Source organism: Botrytis cinerea, chromosome 15, assembly GCF_000143535.2.
Source record: "Botrytis cinerea B05.10 chromosome 15, complete sequence".
Classification (NCBI taxonomy): domain Eukaryota; kingdom Fungi; phylum Ascomycota; class Leotiomycetes; order Helotiales; family Sclerotiniaceae; genus Botrytis; species Botrytis cinerea.
Window position 1 is genome coordinate 1,620,724 of NC_037324.1, and position 14,198 is coordinate 1,634,921.

The window sequence follows — 14,198 nt, forward strand, 5'->3', positions numbered from 1 at the left end:
CCCACAAATATTGCAGAAGCGCATTCCCAAGAATGTATCAACTACTGATAACTTTCAATAGACGGTAAACGATAAATCCAGCTAATATGTCGAACAATGCCAGCACGGTATGTACACATCCTTGCTTGACACGCCAAAATTGCTGTCTTAACTAATTACTCGGCGTGATCGAAACTCGGAGTGAGTGGGGCAAAGATTTCTTCGTGCAGATGTGCAAGAAGCATTCTATTAATATAAGTTTATCGAAATGCTTCTAGTTGACTCAAAAAGTAAACTATGAACCTTCGAGTGAAAGAATAACGTGAAACAAGCGGCCCGCTTGTAAGAATTGGACTAGTTCCATCCTCACTGTTGTTGCTGATCTACAAGTACTAGTAGGCATTTCCACGTAAGTGGGAAGCAGACAGCTGAAACGAGTAATTGCGCGATCATCAAGATCCAAGATAGGCGAAGGGTACCCGCAAAAAGCTTATCTTGACCTAGAGGTCCCTAATAAAGCCCCTTACGAAACATCATTTATGGGTTCTTACTAATAATCAATGTGGAGCTAGTCCGTGTACTTCGGAGAAATTCTTCCATTCGATCATTTCTATGCACGCCAAGCGGTAGCAATAATTTAATGCCTAAAACGTCCGGAAGCTCAATTCGGTTCCCCAAATCTGTCGTTACACTTGCCGTCGCCCCTGATGGCGGTCATTGACCATAGTGACAAAGCTCCACTTCATGGCGAAAGTTAGCCAGGAAGTAGACTTTGCGGACCCATGGAATTGAAAGTAGTTCTCAAACTCTCAATTGCTCAGCTCGAACTCTCATTCACTCAGCTGGAGATTTTGCCTCAGATCGTCAGTACTACAAATTCTAGTCTTGATTGTGATCGTCGTTACTAGTCCATAGAAGTCTTCAAAGTTTTTAATGTATGAGAAACGGCATTTCAACTGGGATCAGCACCTTCTCCCTATCTTTCGAAAGAAGCAAAATTCTTTTAAGATATAATCGTTAACCCCTAAAATAACAAAATTCTTTTTGACATCAGAATCCCATCTTGAATCTCATTCTTATCTCACATTCTTTTCCAACGAGTTGCGACAGCATCAGTCAATATGTCAAGCAGTGCACTTCTTTTGCCGCTGGATGGGGCCATCAAGTTTTCCCCATGGGAAGCCTTTGACAAGCTCTGGACGTCGGTCGTAGGATATCCTGCTGAAAGTTTCGAATTCGTTCCAGGAAAGACGCCAATGGCTACGTTGAAATCAACTCTTGTTACAATAGTTCTTTATTACGTAGTCATCTTTGGTGGTCAAGCATGGATGAAAAACCGTCCAGCATACAAGCTGAATGGTTTGTTCATGGCACATAACTTGATGTTGACCGTCGTAAGCGGTTCGTTGCTTGTTCTCTTTGCGCAGCAGCTCATTCCAAGTCTGTGGAAGAATGGCTTGTTTGATGGTATCTGCGGTGGAACTGGATGGACCAAGCCATTGGTTACTCTCTACTACGTATGTTGATATTCCCAAGATTTGAAAGAGGGTCATACTAATGAATTCATACAGCTGAACTACATCACAAAATATGTGGAGTTGCTTGATACCGTTTTCTTGTTCCTCAAGAAGAAGCCTTTGAGTAAGTCATAGCCGAGCCTGAACTTAAGCAGTACTTATTGTTTTTCTAGCTTTCCTTCACTGCTATCACCACCCAGCAACAGCTCTCTTGTGCTATACTCAACTTGTTGGACACACTCCAGTATCCTGGGTTCCGATCACCTTGAACCTTTCCGTCCACGTTGTGATGTATTGGTATTACTTCCAGAGTGCGCGTGGAATCCGTATTACCTGGAAAGAGTGGATCACCCGCATGCAAATCACCCAATTTGTCATCGATCTTTTCGCAGTTTATGTAAGTATTAAAATCAGGAAACAAAACTCTTATTGACTTCTTTCCAGTTCGCTACATATAACTACTACGCTAGCGCCTATTACAAGCATCTCCCTCACGTCGGAACATGTGCTGGTGAGCCATTTGCTGCTTTCGCCGGCTGCACCATTTTGAGCTCCTACCTCTTCCTTTTCATCTCTTTCTATCTTGCTACATACAAGAAGACTACAGTGAAGAGAACTGCAATCAAATCCCAGGATGTTAAAGTTGCAGGAAAGTCATAAATACTGAAATTTTAAACCACAAGGCCATTGGCTGAGGAGCTTTCTCCCTTGAGCTCCGGGATCTATGTAGGAGGCACGTAATAGGAGGGGTTTAGGAGAATAAATTCGAGAAGCAGTTCTAATGGGGATCGGATGGTGAAGTTTTTATTTGATAAGTTTTATTTTGTAGCATAATGTATATTCTCCTTGTGAGAGCTTCGAATGTAGGAATAGAAAACGATTGTAATCTCTGGAATTTTGCAACATAGTCACATGTGAAATACGATAAGATAACACAGTAATGTCATTATCCAGTTTGGCAATGAATAGCTCCCGAGCTAGGTCGAACAGCTTTTACTCGTTTCCGGGAAGACATCCACATGCTCGAGAGGTTGATTTGGGTCTTGGCAACAATCATTGACATTGACTTTAAAGATCTGCCAACTTTCGTAATTTTGTCAGCCCTAAATCAAGTCAACCATGCGACTGGATCCCAGGTGAAGGATCTAGTCCGAAAAGGGTATATGGATCAAACAAAAATGTCTTTTGATTCCCATAGAGGGATGGCCGGCTCAGTGTCAGCTACTCCATAGTCATTTTTAGCTTACTTTCTACCCACTATCGAACCAGTAATCGATTCGGACCTTTGATAGATTAACTTTCTCGGCCAAGTCCAGAGTTTCTATGTAGATCTTTATACTATTAGCACATAATGGTTTCATGCGGGAGCCAAACTAGAAGGCGGAAGAGATCAGCACTAGTCCATTGGAGTTGAAGCTAATGCAAGAGCCGCAGGAAACTGGAATGATGCATCCTCACCCAGCCGTCTTCATTTTACTAGCGTATTTAATCAACCTGGCAAGGTAGATCTTTGATTTTGGTAGCAGACACTGCAGACGAAGATCTCTGCATGGAACGCCATCGTGCTCAATTTACAAACCATTTTGGTGAACTCAAAAGATTTCAAATCTTACAAGAATACTGGGTCTACCTGAGCGCCATCTACGACATGTATTAATAGAAGTTCAGGCTAGCTCTTGCCATTTGCAGTGCTGGCGGTGAAATCAAGCATTTCAGGAACAGAAATCAGAAATCATTTCTTCTTTCTCTTTTCTATGATCTCATATTCTTTACACATGTCAAATATTCTAAAATAATATTCTGCATCGCAGAAATCCTCATTTTCAGTACCCATTTCACCATCAGACTCCGAAATGAACAACTTTACAGTCAGTGGTACGGGAACCACACACCTGTACACCGGGTTTACCACTCAGCCTTTCTTCCCAAGCAAGACTCTTCTCTGGGCCATCATTGCGTACTCTTTAAACATTCTTCTGAGATGTTTAGATTATATTTACACATCGTTGACAATATGGAAGCTCGCTGTCATAATACTAGCGATTGGAAATTTCAAGACTCTGCCATTAATTTGGCATTTGCGTATCGTCAACGCCTTTCGATTCTGTCTTCGCTCACAGAGACCAAAAGTGAAGTGTGGACCACATCAAATTTTCCAGCCATTAATCACCGAATCACATGCCCCATTGATGGAGATTGACTTGAACCTCCACAGTAAGTTATGAATGCTATTATTTTTCCAGGTGTATAATCACTAACTCGTCTTAGAGAGTAATAGTTCCTATTTTTCGGATGCTGATGTAGCCCGAACACACTTGTTTTGTACGCTATTCTCCGAGGCCATCGAACAGATGAGAGGTGGAACAGAGGCAGTCACAGGATCGAAGGGACCAGTTTTTGGCATTGCTTTAGGAGCAGTAAATTGCAATTTTAAGAAGGAACTCAAGCCGTACGAATCATATGAGATGTGGACAAGAATTTTATCATGGGACGAAAAATGGATATGGACTGTCACACATTTTGTTCGAAAGGATGCTTCAAAACCAAAGTCATACACCCTTTATCCACAGCAGAAATCAGAAGAGGAAGACGAGAAACGCAAGGAATTGGACCCAAGAGCTGGTGTCGTGGCATCCTCGCTCGGCAAATGTGTTTTCAAGCAAGGTCGCAAAACAATCAGTCCCGAATTCATGATGAGGGCTTCTGGACTGCTTCCAGATACTCTTCAGAAGAATGAACTGGATGCGCAATTGAGTGAAGATATTAAAACAGGCAACTTTGAAAATTGGACACATGCAAAGATCGAGGAAGAGAGGTTAAGGGGAAAGAAGGTTGCAGACACTTTGTCTGTGGAGAGCCAGCAAGATTTGGAGGAATCATTCACTGGTGAATCTGAAGCATTAGGAAGACATACTGATGGCACTGGCTTAGTTGGTGTCTTCTCTACTCTTGCTCAATTGGCGGGGTTGAAGAAGAGCCAAATCTTATGAGCACCAGAGTTCATGTGGTCTAGATATAAGGTTTTCATTGCTGTCTGTACACATTATAATTTTTAATTGGCCGCAAAGAATACATAATAACTGCAGCATATTTGTCACATGGTGTTTAAATGACTTCATCTACACACTTTGAATAGATTTTCTCTCTTAAATAATACCCAATACGTACAAAAGAAGATTTTGTCACAGCGTCGGCTCATTGAAATTCGGCTCATGATCCAAATAACCTAGAATGTTTAGCTGATTGAGATGTCACAGACCAATTTCTCCGGTAAAGATCTACATCGAAAACCCAATTCTCATCCCGAATGGTGCCGGATATCTATACTAGTTCCCAGCCCGCATATCTACAATAGTATATATTGTTGATCGGCAATCCCGTATCCGTAACTAATGGTTCACCTACGTAATCAACCATACCCAATACCTCACATCGTAATTTGGATTGCAGTAGAGAAAGGAGTTGAAACAACTTTACATCGACATTAATATCAAAACAACACCACGAAGGGATCCCCTGGAGATGCAATTATGGGTTTAGACGGTGAAGCGAGCTCTCCAATTGAAAATGCAGCACCAAACACAGATTTAGTGGAAGAACTTGACTTTTCGCGTCAAATCTTCCATATGCAACCGTCATCTGAAACTAATCTGGATGACAGAGGAGACCAAACAGTCTTAAATGAGGCCAATGGACTCTCTCATCATTCAGGAACTAATAGCAAGCAACAAGAAATAAATGAAGGATCTGATAGACAAGAAGGTTCTCAAGAAAGTGAGGAAGCGATCAAAGATGGAGCTCAATCTCAGCTCGCAGAATCTCAGTTGGGCCACAGCAAAGGGATATCGACAGAGAGGCTGGATTCTCAAGGAAGTTCTGAACAGCCAGAAGAACATAAGCCACAGGTCACCCTCGATTCATTAAACAACCCCAAAGAAAAGTCGCGAAATTTGAGCTCAACTTCGCGTCCCAATACCGCAGATAGTACGAAAGCAGGCTCTGATTGTGCAGGATTTGAATCTATCCTGGAGTTGGAAAAATCGTCACTTGAGGATGAAAATACTCGAATATTAAAACCCACCACATCTCGTGGGTCACGAAATTCTTCAGATATCGATGCTAACAAGGCGTCCCGGAATAATGCTGGTCTCAATGAACTGTTCACAGATATCATAGCATCTGCAGCCCCATCACTTCGACATCTAGCATCTCAAAGCACGCTCGGTGAATCCGCGTGTAGTACCAAGAGAAGTAAGACCTTTGAGCGACCGAATCGATTATCAACGCCCGTGGAAGAGCAGAGACATCCAGGAAAACCAGGATTATGGAGTGATCAATTCATGAAGAATATAGATGAGATGGTAGATTGGGAAGCCAAAGAGGTCAACGCAATATCGTTGGCCTCCACCAATAATCTGGATGCGTTCGGGGCTCGCGCAAAAACCGAAAAAGAGGAGGAAGTTGTTGTGTCACCAGAGCCACAAGAATTAGAAGCGGAAATTGAGTATCCTGGAACCATTGCTTTAACGGTTCTCACGATCGGGCTTTGCTTGTCGGTGCTCTTGATTTCTTTGGATAGAACGATCATCACAACTGTATGGCTGTCATTCCCACTTTCTCCGTTGCACGCATTACTAACATTCCTCCTAGGCAATTCCATACATTAGTGGAGAATTCAAGTCTTACGCAGACGTTGGGTGGTATGGAAGTGCATACCTACTTACGGCATGCGCGTTCCAGCCGATGTATGGAAGGATCTTTACTATTTTCAGTATCAAATGGTCATATCTAGGCGCAAATGCGCTATTTGAGATCGGATCATTGATTTGTGGCGTGGCTCCCAATTCTCTCACATTGATTATAGGGCGTGCTATCGCTGGAGTTGGAAGTGCGGGTATTTTAACAGGGTCTTTTGTTGTTGTCGCTCATAGTGTCCCGATACAAAGACGTCCTGTCTTCACCGCGGCTGTGGGTTTGATGTGAGTATTGCGAATTGGTCATTTGTCCCTAGACTAATTCAATTACAGGTTCGGATTAGGAGCTACAGTAGGACCATTGATGGGAGGAGTTTTCACAGATAAAGTATCATGGAGATGGTGTTTTTATTTCAATCTTCCAGTCGGTGGCGTAACCATCTTGGCCATGATCTTATTCTTCAACCCCAAGAACACCTTGGACACAAAACGATCGTTTGGCTCACGAGTTCTTGATCTCGATATCCTTGGAAATATCCTTTTGCTCGGTGCATGCGTTATGCTTTTCATAGCTTTCCAACATACTGAAGAGGTAAGTTCTATTCTTGTGGTTTGGCGGTCTACAACTACTAAGTATTGACTGTTCATTAGGGCAATGGCTGGTCCAGTCCAATGGTTATTGGTCTTCTCGTCGGCTTTGGAGTAAGTATGATTGTGTTAGGACTGTGGTTTTGGTACAGAGGCAACAAAGCTTTGATTCCACTTGAAATCCTCAAGCAACGCACTGTATTAGCAAGCTGCCTTTTCTCCTTCTTCCTCTACTCGGCCTTGATTATTCACGGCTACTATCTCCCTCAATGGTTTCAAGCGATCAAACACACATCCGCAATCGCATCTGGTATTGACATGATTCCATATGTCCTCTGCAATGCTTTCTTCACACTCGTAGCCGGTGTTATCGTCTCCAAATCCGGGTACTTTACACCACCCGCAATCATCGGTACAGCAATTGCCACCGTAGGCTGTGGATTCATCAGCACATTTAGAACCGATACCACAACGGCTGAATGGATCGGCTACGAAATTCTCACTTCGACGGGTTTTGGAATTGCAATTCAGCAAGGATTCACCGCTGTCCAAACCGTCTTACCTTTGGAGAAAATTCCTATTGGCACCGCTGCGGTGGTTGCATCGCAGTCTTTTGGTGGTGCAGTCTTTGTTTCTGTTGGAAATACAATTCTCCAGAACCAATTGAAAGCTTCATATGATAGTGGGCAATTGCCAGGAGTCAATATTCAGGCAGTCTTGGATGCTGGTGCCACGGGCTTCAGATCTGTAGTTGATGCGGATCAATTGCCTGCACTATTGGAAGTGTACAACGGTGCTTTACAGAAAGTTTTCATCGCAGCGATTCCTGTTACTGGATTAGCGTTTGCTTCTTCTCTGTTCTTGGAATGGAAGAGTGTTAAAACTCAGGAGTCCACTGAACAGGTGTGAGATTTTTTGACTTTACGATCGTGCGATTGTTTGAGGTCAATGCAGGAAATATGATTGTGATCTATGTACATATACTTCCAGTCTAAATTGAATTATAATATCTTGGAGGGTACGGTTAGATCATAGCAAATAATATAATTTATCACAGCAGTAAGAATGGAAGATTCAATTGTTTTGGTGAGAAACAAATGGAATATATGATTATTGTATTGAATTCGAAATAATATATGCGAACCGAATTGGACTGATTCGCTCCGTTTTTTGTTTTCGTTTTTAGAAGAAGATTTATGTACGAGTACCTAGTAGCTATATAATTATAGCGAAACATAATTTGAATCATTACTTGCAGTATCATTTCATATAGCAAAAGGGATTAATGCCAATCAAATTAAAGGAACATAAATGTAAATTGTCATATACTTTCATACCGTTCGATTTCATTTTGATATGGTATATCATTGTATTTATACACAATAATATAGTTTCATCTTATAAAATCATGTTTCAAACACATTACATAGTCGTAATTTCACTTATCCACTTGACTTTAGCAAGTAAATTTGTACAGTATACCTGTGATAGAGTTCAAGAATGAAGATAACTGGAAATTTGTGTTGAATCAATGCAGATGCATCTGAGAATACTAAAGATCTGTGACCAAATTGTGAAGATTCTGTTTCTGCTATTAGACTAAGATATTCCATAAGTCACAAGCCAGTGACAAAAGGCCTCTTTCCGTGTCCAATTATCTCAAAGTCCGGTTTTCAGCACTTGAAAACCGCACCTATCAGTCTTTCCCATTTGTTCCATACATCTCGTCCACCTCTAAGTACATCATCCAACTCCCTATCCATCATGCAATCCTCCGTGCTCATCTCCATTCCCAATTCCATCCATTTAGTTCCTTCATACCCGCTTGCCGAATTCTCAATGGAGACTATGTTGCTCTTCGTTTCTCGCGGGACCAAGCCTTCAAGTTGTGGCAAGACCCCCATATTTTGAGAAGTCGAGCGAGGCATGGCCGTGAATTTTGGTGTATCCCAGTCTAGTTTGGCATGGATTTTCCTATAGAGTAGTATGAGAAGATCTTGGCGAGGGTTTCCATATGACTTGCGAGACATCCGAGAATTAGGGCTGTAGTGAGTGAACTCTGGCGATCTAGAAACGGCACGACTGGCGCCAACTCTGGGGCTAGATATGTCGGCATCGAAGAATCTGTCTACCAGAATTTTCAGCGATTGAGCTTTGGCGTCCAAGGAAGTGCACAAACTAAGGTGCCTGAGGAGGATAAAAACAGCGTGGTGTGGCTGTATGAGACCAGGGAGAGCCGACTTCAATGGTGCTGCAGATTTCATGTCGCATAGATAAAGGTAGTTTTGCAGGAATGAACTTGCAGCCCTGAAACGAACATATTAGTGATAAAGAGTAGGAATGACATTCTTGGTGATAACAAACCGGACAATATCACTGTACCACCCAATATCCCGCAATTGCTTTTCCTGGCAGAAGTTCAATCCGAGAAGGCAATATACACTATCAGTCAATAATCTCAGGTACGCCCGCGGTCCCAAGTTCTCTGCTTTCACTTCCGGTAATAAATTTAGAAGATTCTCAATGCTTTCAACAAGACAAACCACATCTTCCTGCTTTGGCATCTTTATGAGCCAGTCGCGCATGCAGCGCACCCACTGGCATTGACCGTAAAAGGCGGCCATCATTGGTGAAGTTGAATCTTGGCTAGAGGCATGATTTAGCACCATGGGCAACGAAACATTGTTTGTGCATCCATGTCTAGTTATGAGTGAAGGTGCGCCGGTCATGATCGTCGACTGAAGATCCAAAAACAGCAAATGCCACCAGATTCTCTTCTCAACTTCAGCTTGCATATTATTACTTTGATATGGTTTGTCGAAATTGAGCTGTAAAGATTGAGCGAGTCTGATTGCGTGGGGTAAAAATCCATACCGGAACTGTGAGGATGATGTGCTAGCTTGGAATGTGTTTACAAGAAGGTAAGCCTGCAGAAGCTGGATGGAAGATGATCCTCTGTGTACGCAATTATATGTTGGAAGATTAACTATATCTAATAGCTGTTCGTATAGATCGTGTAATGTTGTTGATTGTGAAATGTTGATGGTAGAATTGACGGCCCCACAATACAAAATAGCTAAGATGAGTAGGGTAGATTCAACCGAGGTCTCAGGAGACAGATTGGCCCAGAAGCTAATGTACTCATCTATAAGAGTATCAATATGGCATATGGGCACTGAAAATTGTAGTCCTATAAAGTTATTCAAGAAATGGTCACACACTTCTCGTGCTGGAACTTTCGTCCGAAAATAGGAGATGAAATCTTCGCCAAGTGCACCTAGGGTAATCGCTAAACTTTTGATGGGCTGATGGGACTGAGTATCCATATCATTCGCCAGGGTCTTTGCGGTGAAAGGAGACGACGGTATTTGAGACGCTTTACCCAACGCCCGACTGGTTGCTTTTGACTTGATACCGGATTTCCTTTCGGTGATTGGATTTGACATAACTGGCGATGGCGACTTCCTACCCGGACTCCTTGATAAATTTACTTCAATAAACTCAAATTCGGGTATTTCGCTGTTTAGGTATTTACATGGTCGTCCCCCCTTTTTACATTGGGTGCAGAATGGCCTGTCGCGGCTACATTTTACCTAAAATTATCAAATCAGTACATTGTATGAGTTTGAATTGGAAAGTAAACACTAACTCTTCTATCACGGCATGTTGTACAAGCCGTAGTCCTGCGATATCGTCTAATACCACTAGACTCTACACTACTTGGACTTCCAGGAGGGCTTAGTGACATCTTTGGTGTATATGATCTTGGTTGAAAATGGGCAATAGAATCTGATGATTGGGGCCAGTAGGAACTTCGAGGCAATTCAATTTCAAGTAGTGTCGTTTCGTAGCTTAACATGTTTGAAGAAGTGTTGTTGGAATAGCCACAAACTTTAAATCAAGCAATATAATTAAGAGAGGCCAGAACTATAGAAACGTAAGAAAGTAATCTCCACTACAGGCGAGTTGGTTAATAAATGTTACGAAAGTAGTTGTCTCCCTTCAAAAAGATTCAACCTGGTCGACAGTACAAGACCAGGTAGACCTGTATCAAAATCCTGCGGATACCCATCTTTGCTTGAGCCTCCATAATTAATCTTGGATATTAAACTCCTAGAACATGGTAATCAACGCGAACGAACCCCAGAAACTGAACAGACCCACTTAAGTGATAATCGTGTGAAGATACTTACTATGATCGTATCAGACGGCACCAAATGAGTTTGAGGTAAGCTTACCAGCACCAATTTTAAGCTTAAGCTCAAGCTCAAACTCGAAAGCATAATAATGTCTTGGTATCTTGGACCTTTGGCCTTGCATGCGAAGTAGGAATGGATCCTGTGCTTTTCCCAAGCATCAACAAATCGTGCCTAATAATTTCTCACACCTTTTGATCATCATAATGAAAATTAACCCCCACCTATTCAGCATACAGAAATGTTACAGGCAAGTTCCAGATAACACATGGCAGCGTGGTAATGTGGCTACCACGAAACAAGATTAGTAGGGGGCTCAGGGAACCGCTGATGGTCTGTGTTAGAACTTTCCATTCTTCTCTTCAAAGGATCCGAACATGATTTCGCATATTGCTGGCGCTTAAGACGACGGATACAAATGGCCGCGAACAAGGCAGATTGTGTCTTGCGTTTAGTTTGTGCCGATTCAACTACCCAGTGGGAAACTTGCACACTCAGAGATGTCACTTCGACCCTTTGGAGATATGTAAAAGGTCTGTATGGACGCGGGATAGCGTGTTATGTTGGCATTAGAACGCCGAATCGCTTCGATTTCGCGGAATCTTTGCGGGTGGTGATGTGATTCCAAGAGCTACATCATTGCTTATCCAAAGTCGACAGTATTCAAATACTGCGACTACAGTACAAGGGTAATCTTATTAGGTTCATGGAGTCGTGCGTGCGTAATATGGTCGCGTAAGGAAATATTTCGTGTGTTCGGGTTCCCTTTGAGTTAGGTAGTTGAATGTCTGGAAATTGTGATATTCGGTAGAACTTCGGCAGGTGGAAATAGTCTTTCAGCCCCAAGGTAATGAAAGACACGTCAATTGTACCTTGTAAGACTGGTCAATATGATCAGCTTATGAATTTACGTGAATTTGTCATTCCTTGCAACATTATACGTGGAAGCTGCGCTTTGTGTTCTTTGAGCGTCCATTCATCTCCTGAATATATATTGTTTTGAATCTCGTATTGTCACATGATTAGGCACTTTGGCGGAGTGGTTAACGCGATGCCCTGCTACTGAATCACTCAGAGTCAGGCATTTCCCTCGGGAGCGAGTGTTCGAATCACTCAGGTGTCGTTTTGGCGATTTGGTTTATTTTCCTCTTTTAATTTTGGTTTTTACCATTTCTCTCTCTCCTTCACTCTTTCTTTCTTCTCTTGAAGATTAATGTATTTTACGTGGCACTCCTTTTATCTGAGGCATCAAGTCATGCATGATAAGTGGGATACCCATATAAAGTGCTTCAGATCTACACATGGATCAAAAGGACCTGAGTTTGTGAACTGGAAATGAAAAGCAGGATGGCATGTCAGCACAAGACACTTTTGCTACGGGTAACTTCCCCGGTAAACTAGTCCGCCTGTGGAATTCTATTTTCACTTCCATTTCACAACGCCTTACAAGACATTTTTGATGTCCATCATGTCTAGAAGAGTGGGATGTGTACCGAAAGATCTTAGACAATCCTTAACGAATAGAAGCTCACAGATAAGTCATACGCTACTTCCGTATAGCTGCCTGTCATGTATGTCATAGACGGGGTGTCTCTGGCATCTTGTAAACGGATCTCAACTCATCCTCTTTCGAGCGGGCTTTGCGAAATATTGGGATATATCATACATGCCGCGTCGACATCTTTCACGAGGATCAGACGTGTGTGGTCTTTCCTTTCTCTTATCTTCGTCCCGATTAAATCCAGTATGTTTTCAACTCATCCACTTCGCAAATGCTACGCGAGTTCCTTTGGGGCTGCTCGCGCGAGATCTCGTCTCGCTCGTGCATTGACGCATGGGGCTTCGAGAGTACGATCATCACTTTCTCAAGCCTGGCGCCTATTTTCCACTCTTCCCATGTCAATTTATGCAGCTCCTTACGGCCACGTACAAGGCAGACAACAGTTTCTTTCCTTCATTCTTTTCGATGCTGTTCACGTACTAGGAATTCAACTCGAGGCTGCCTAGCGACGCAAGACATTTGATTCCCGACTAAGTATACAACATTGCATTCATTTGGTAAGATTTTCTTCAACCCGATTTTACTATGGAATCTATTTAATACTTCTAATTTCACCTAAAGCATGGGAGTATACCAAATAACATAGATCTAAATTTTCGTCTAGGAACTGCAGTCTGCATTGGCAGGAAATCCGGCATCCTTTCTCCTGTATCTCATCAAGGACAGAAGGGGTCGCTCAAAAGGATTGCGTTAAGACTTCGGCGTCTTGATTGTCATGCTTCTAAGGTGATGTACATGTTCATCCTGGCGAGACAGCCCCCAGCACAATTTCGCATTCGCCAAGTACGCGACTTTGATATGTGGAGCACAGCAATTCGATCCTGACTTCTGGCCCCCACTTCGGGAAAGAAAATCCGGATCGGTCTAGGATGAATAGATATGTCTTATCTTCCAGGGTAGAGTGCCCCAAACAGCATTTCATCCCTACTCTTGCATTCTTGTGTCTTGTGAAGGAATCAGCCATGGAGTCAAGTGACCGCTGATGACTTCTCCTATTTTTTAGTGAAAGCAGCAAAAGCATTACGGCTGAACAAATTATTGATAGCATTGCTGTGACACCGAAATTTCTGGATGAGACTAGCAGAAGAGAGCATAAGTCTACACAAAATCAATTCAACATAGCATATAAACCGCGATGTATGATTCATATGTTCTTGAGTATGAACTGGATGGATAGTATTTGTTTTTACAAATAGGGGTCTCTGTTCAGTGTGTGGGGTGACTGAAATCGCGTTTGCTACAGTCTGCTATCTTTTAGTGAAGCAAGATGAATTTATTGACAATACCAGAGGAACATGTCAGCGCCGGATTGTCCACTGGAGTGGTAGATGTTCGGTCTAACATGGCCACTAGGCTTTTATATCGTTGACAAGATATGTATTTAGATTCATACAATTGGAGAGCGAGTCAGTGTAGATAATTCCATGAATAGGAATGATGGACGCGATTATATTTTATCATGTTCAAGATTAAGATGCAATAAACACTGAGCAAGATTTACAGTGATGGTCGACTTTGGGTATCGCTTGTAGCATGGAGTCGGCAGATGGCTAATGGCTGTCACGGGTTGGGATTGAGCTTGTGTACAAAGCTGCTCGAGTGAAACTTACGGGCCGCAAGACCATCACTTCTAGATCGTTGTGTTTGTATCATTCTCTCGTTT

General features: G+C 42.4%; 4 protein-coding genes across 5 annotated transcripts; 3 read left to right on the plus strand and 1 right to left on the minus strand.

Annotated features, from left to right (window-relative positions):
- The first annotated feature begins 685 nt into the window (after positions 1–685).
- Positions 686–2,398, plus strand: BCIN_15g04790 (hypothetical protein). The gene is made up of 4 exons (XM_001548417.2): positions 686–1,496; positions 1,551–1,620; positions 1,670–1,893; positions 1,941–2,398. Exons 1-4 carry the CDS (start codon positions 1,101–1,103, stop codon positions 2,154–2,156), a joined length of 906 nt encoding a protein of 301 aa, XP_001548467.1. The 5' UTR covers positions 686–1,100; the 3' UTR covers positions 2,157–2,398.
- A 683-nt stretch (positions 2,399–3,081) lies between these two features.
- On the plus strand, positions 3,082–4,750 carry BCIN_15g04800 (hypothetical protein). The gene is made up of 2 exons (XM_001548415.2): positions 3,082–3,710; positions 3,765–4,750. Exons 1-2 carry the CDS (start codon positions 3,350–3,352, stop codon positions 4,484–4,486), a joined length of 1,083 nt encoding a protein of 360 aa, XP_001548465.2. The 5' UTR covers positions 3,082–3,349; the 3' UTR covers positions 4,487–4,750.
- Positions 4,751–4,801: 51 nt separating this feature from the next.
- Bcmfs1 lies at positions 4,802–8,022 on the plus strand. The gene is made up of 4 exons (XM_001548414.2): positions 4,802–6,091; positions 6,147–6,475; positions 6,524–6,782; positions 6,842–8,022. The coding sequence occupies exons 1-4, from the start codon at positions 5,027–5,029 to the stop codon at positions 7,685–7,687; spliced, it is 2,499 nt and encodes an 832-aa protein (XP_001548464.2). The 5' UTR covers positions 4,802–5,026; the 3' UTR covers positions 7,688–8,022.
- Positions 8,023–8,316: 294 nt separating this feature from the next.
- Positions 8,317–11,861, minus strand: Bcrum1. Of its 2 annotated transcripts, XM_024697658.1 has the most exons (6): positions 11,199–11,861; positions 11,017–11,121; positions 10,763–10,970; positions 10,428–10,705; positions 9,143–10,371; positions 8,317–9,085 (listed from the first exon to the last, which is right to left on the minus strand). In XM_024697658.1, the coding sequence occupies exons 4-6, from the start codon at positions 10,635–10,637 to the stop codon at positions 8,452–8,454; spliced, it is 2,073 nt and encodes a 690-aa protein (XP_024553474.1). In that variant the 5' UTR covers positions 10,638–10,705; positions 10,763–10,970; positions 11,017–11,121; positions 11,199–11,861; the 3' UTR covers positions 8,317–8,451. The 2 variants fall into 2 exon arrangements, with proteins under 2 accessions (XP_024553474.1, XP_024553473.1); XM_024697657.1 differs by having other exon boundaries at positions 10,428–10,970.
- Positions 11,862–14,198: the final 2,337 nt, after the last annotated feature.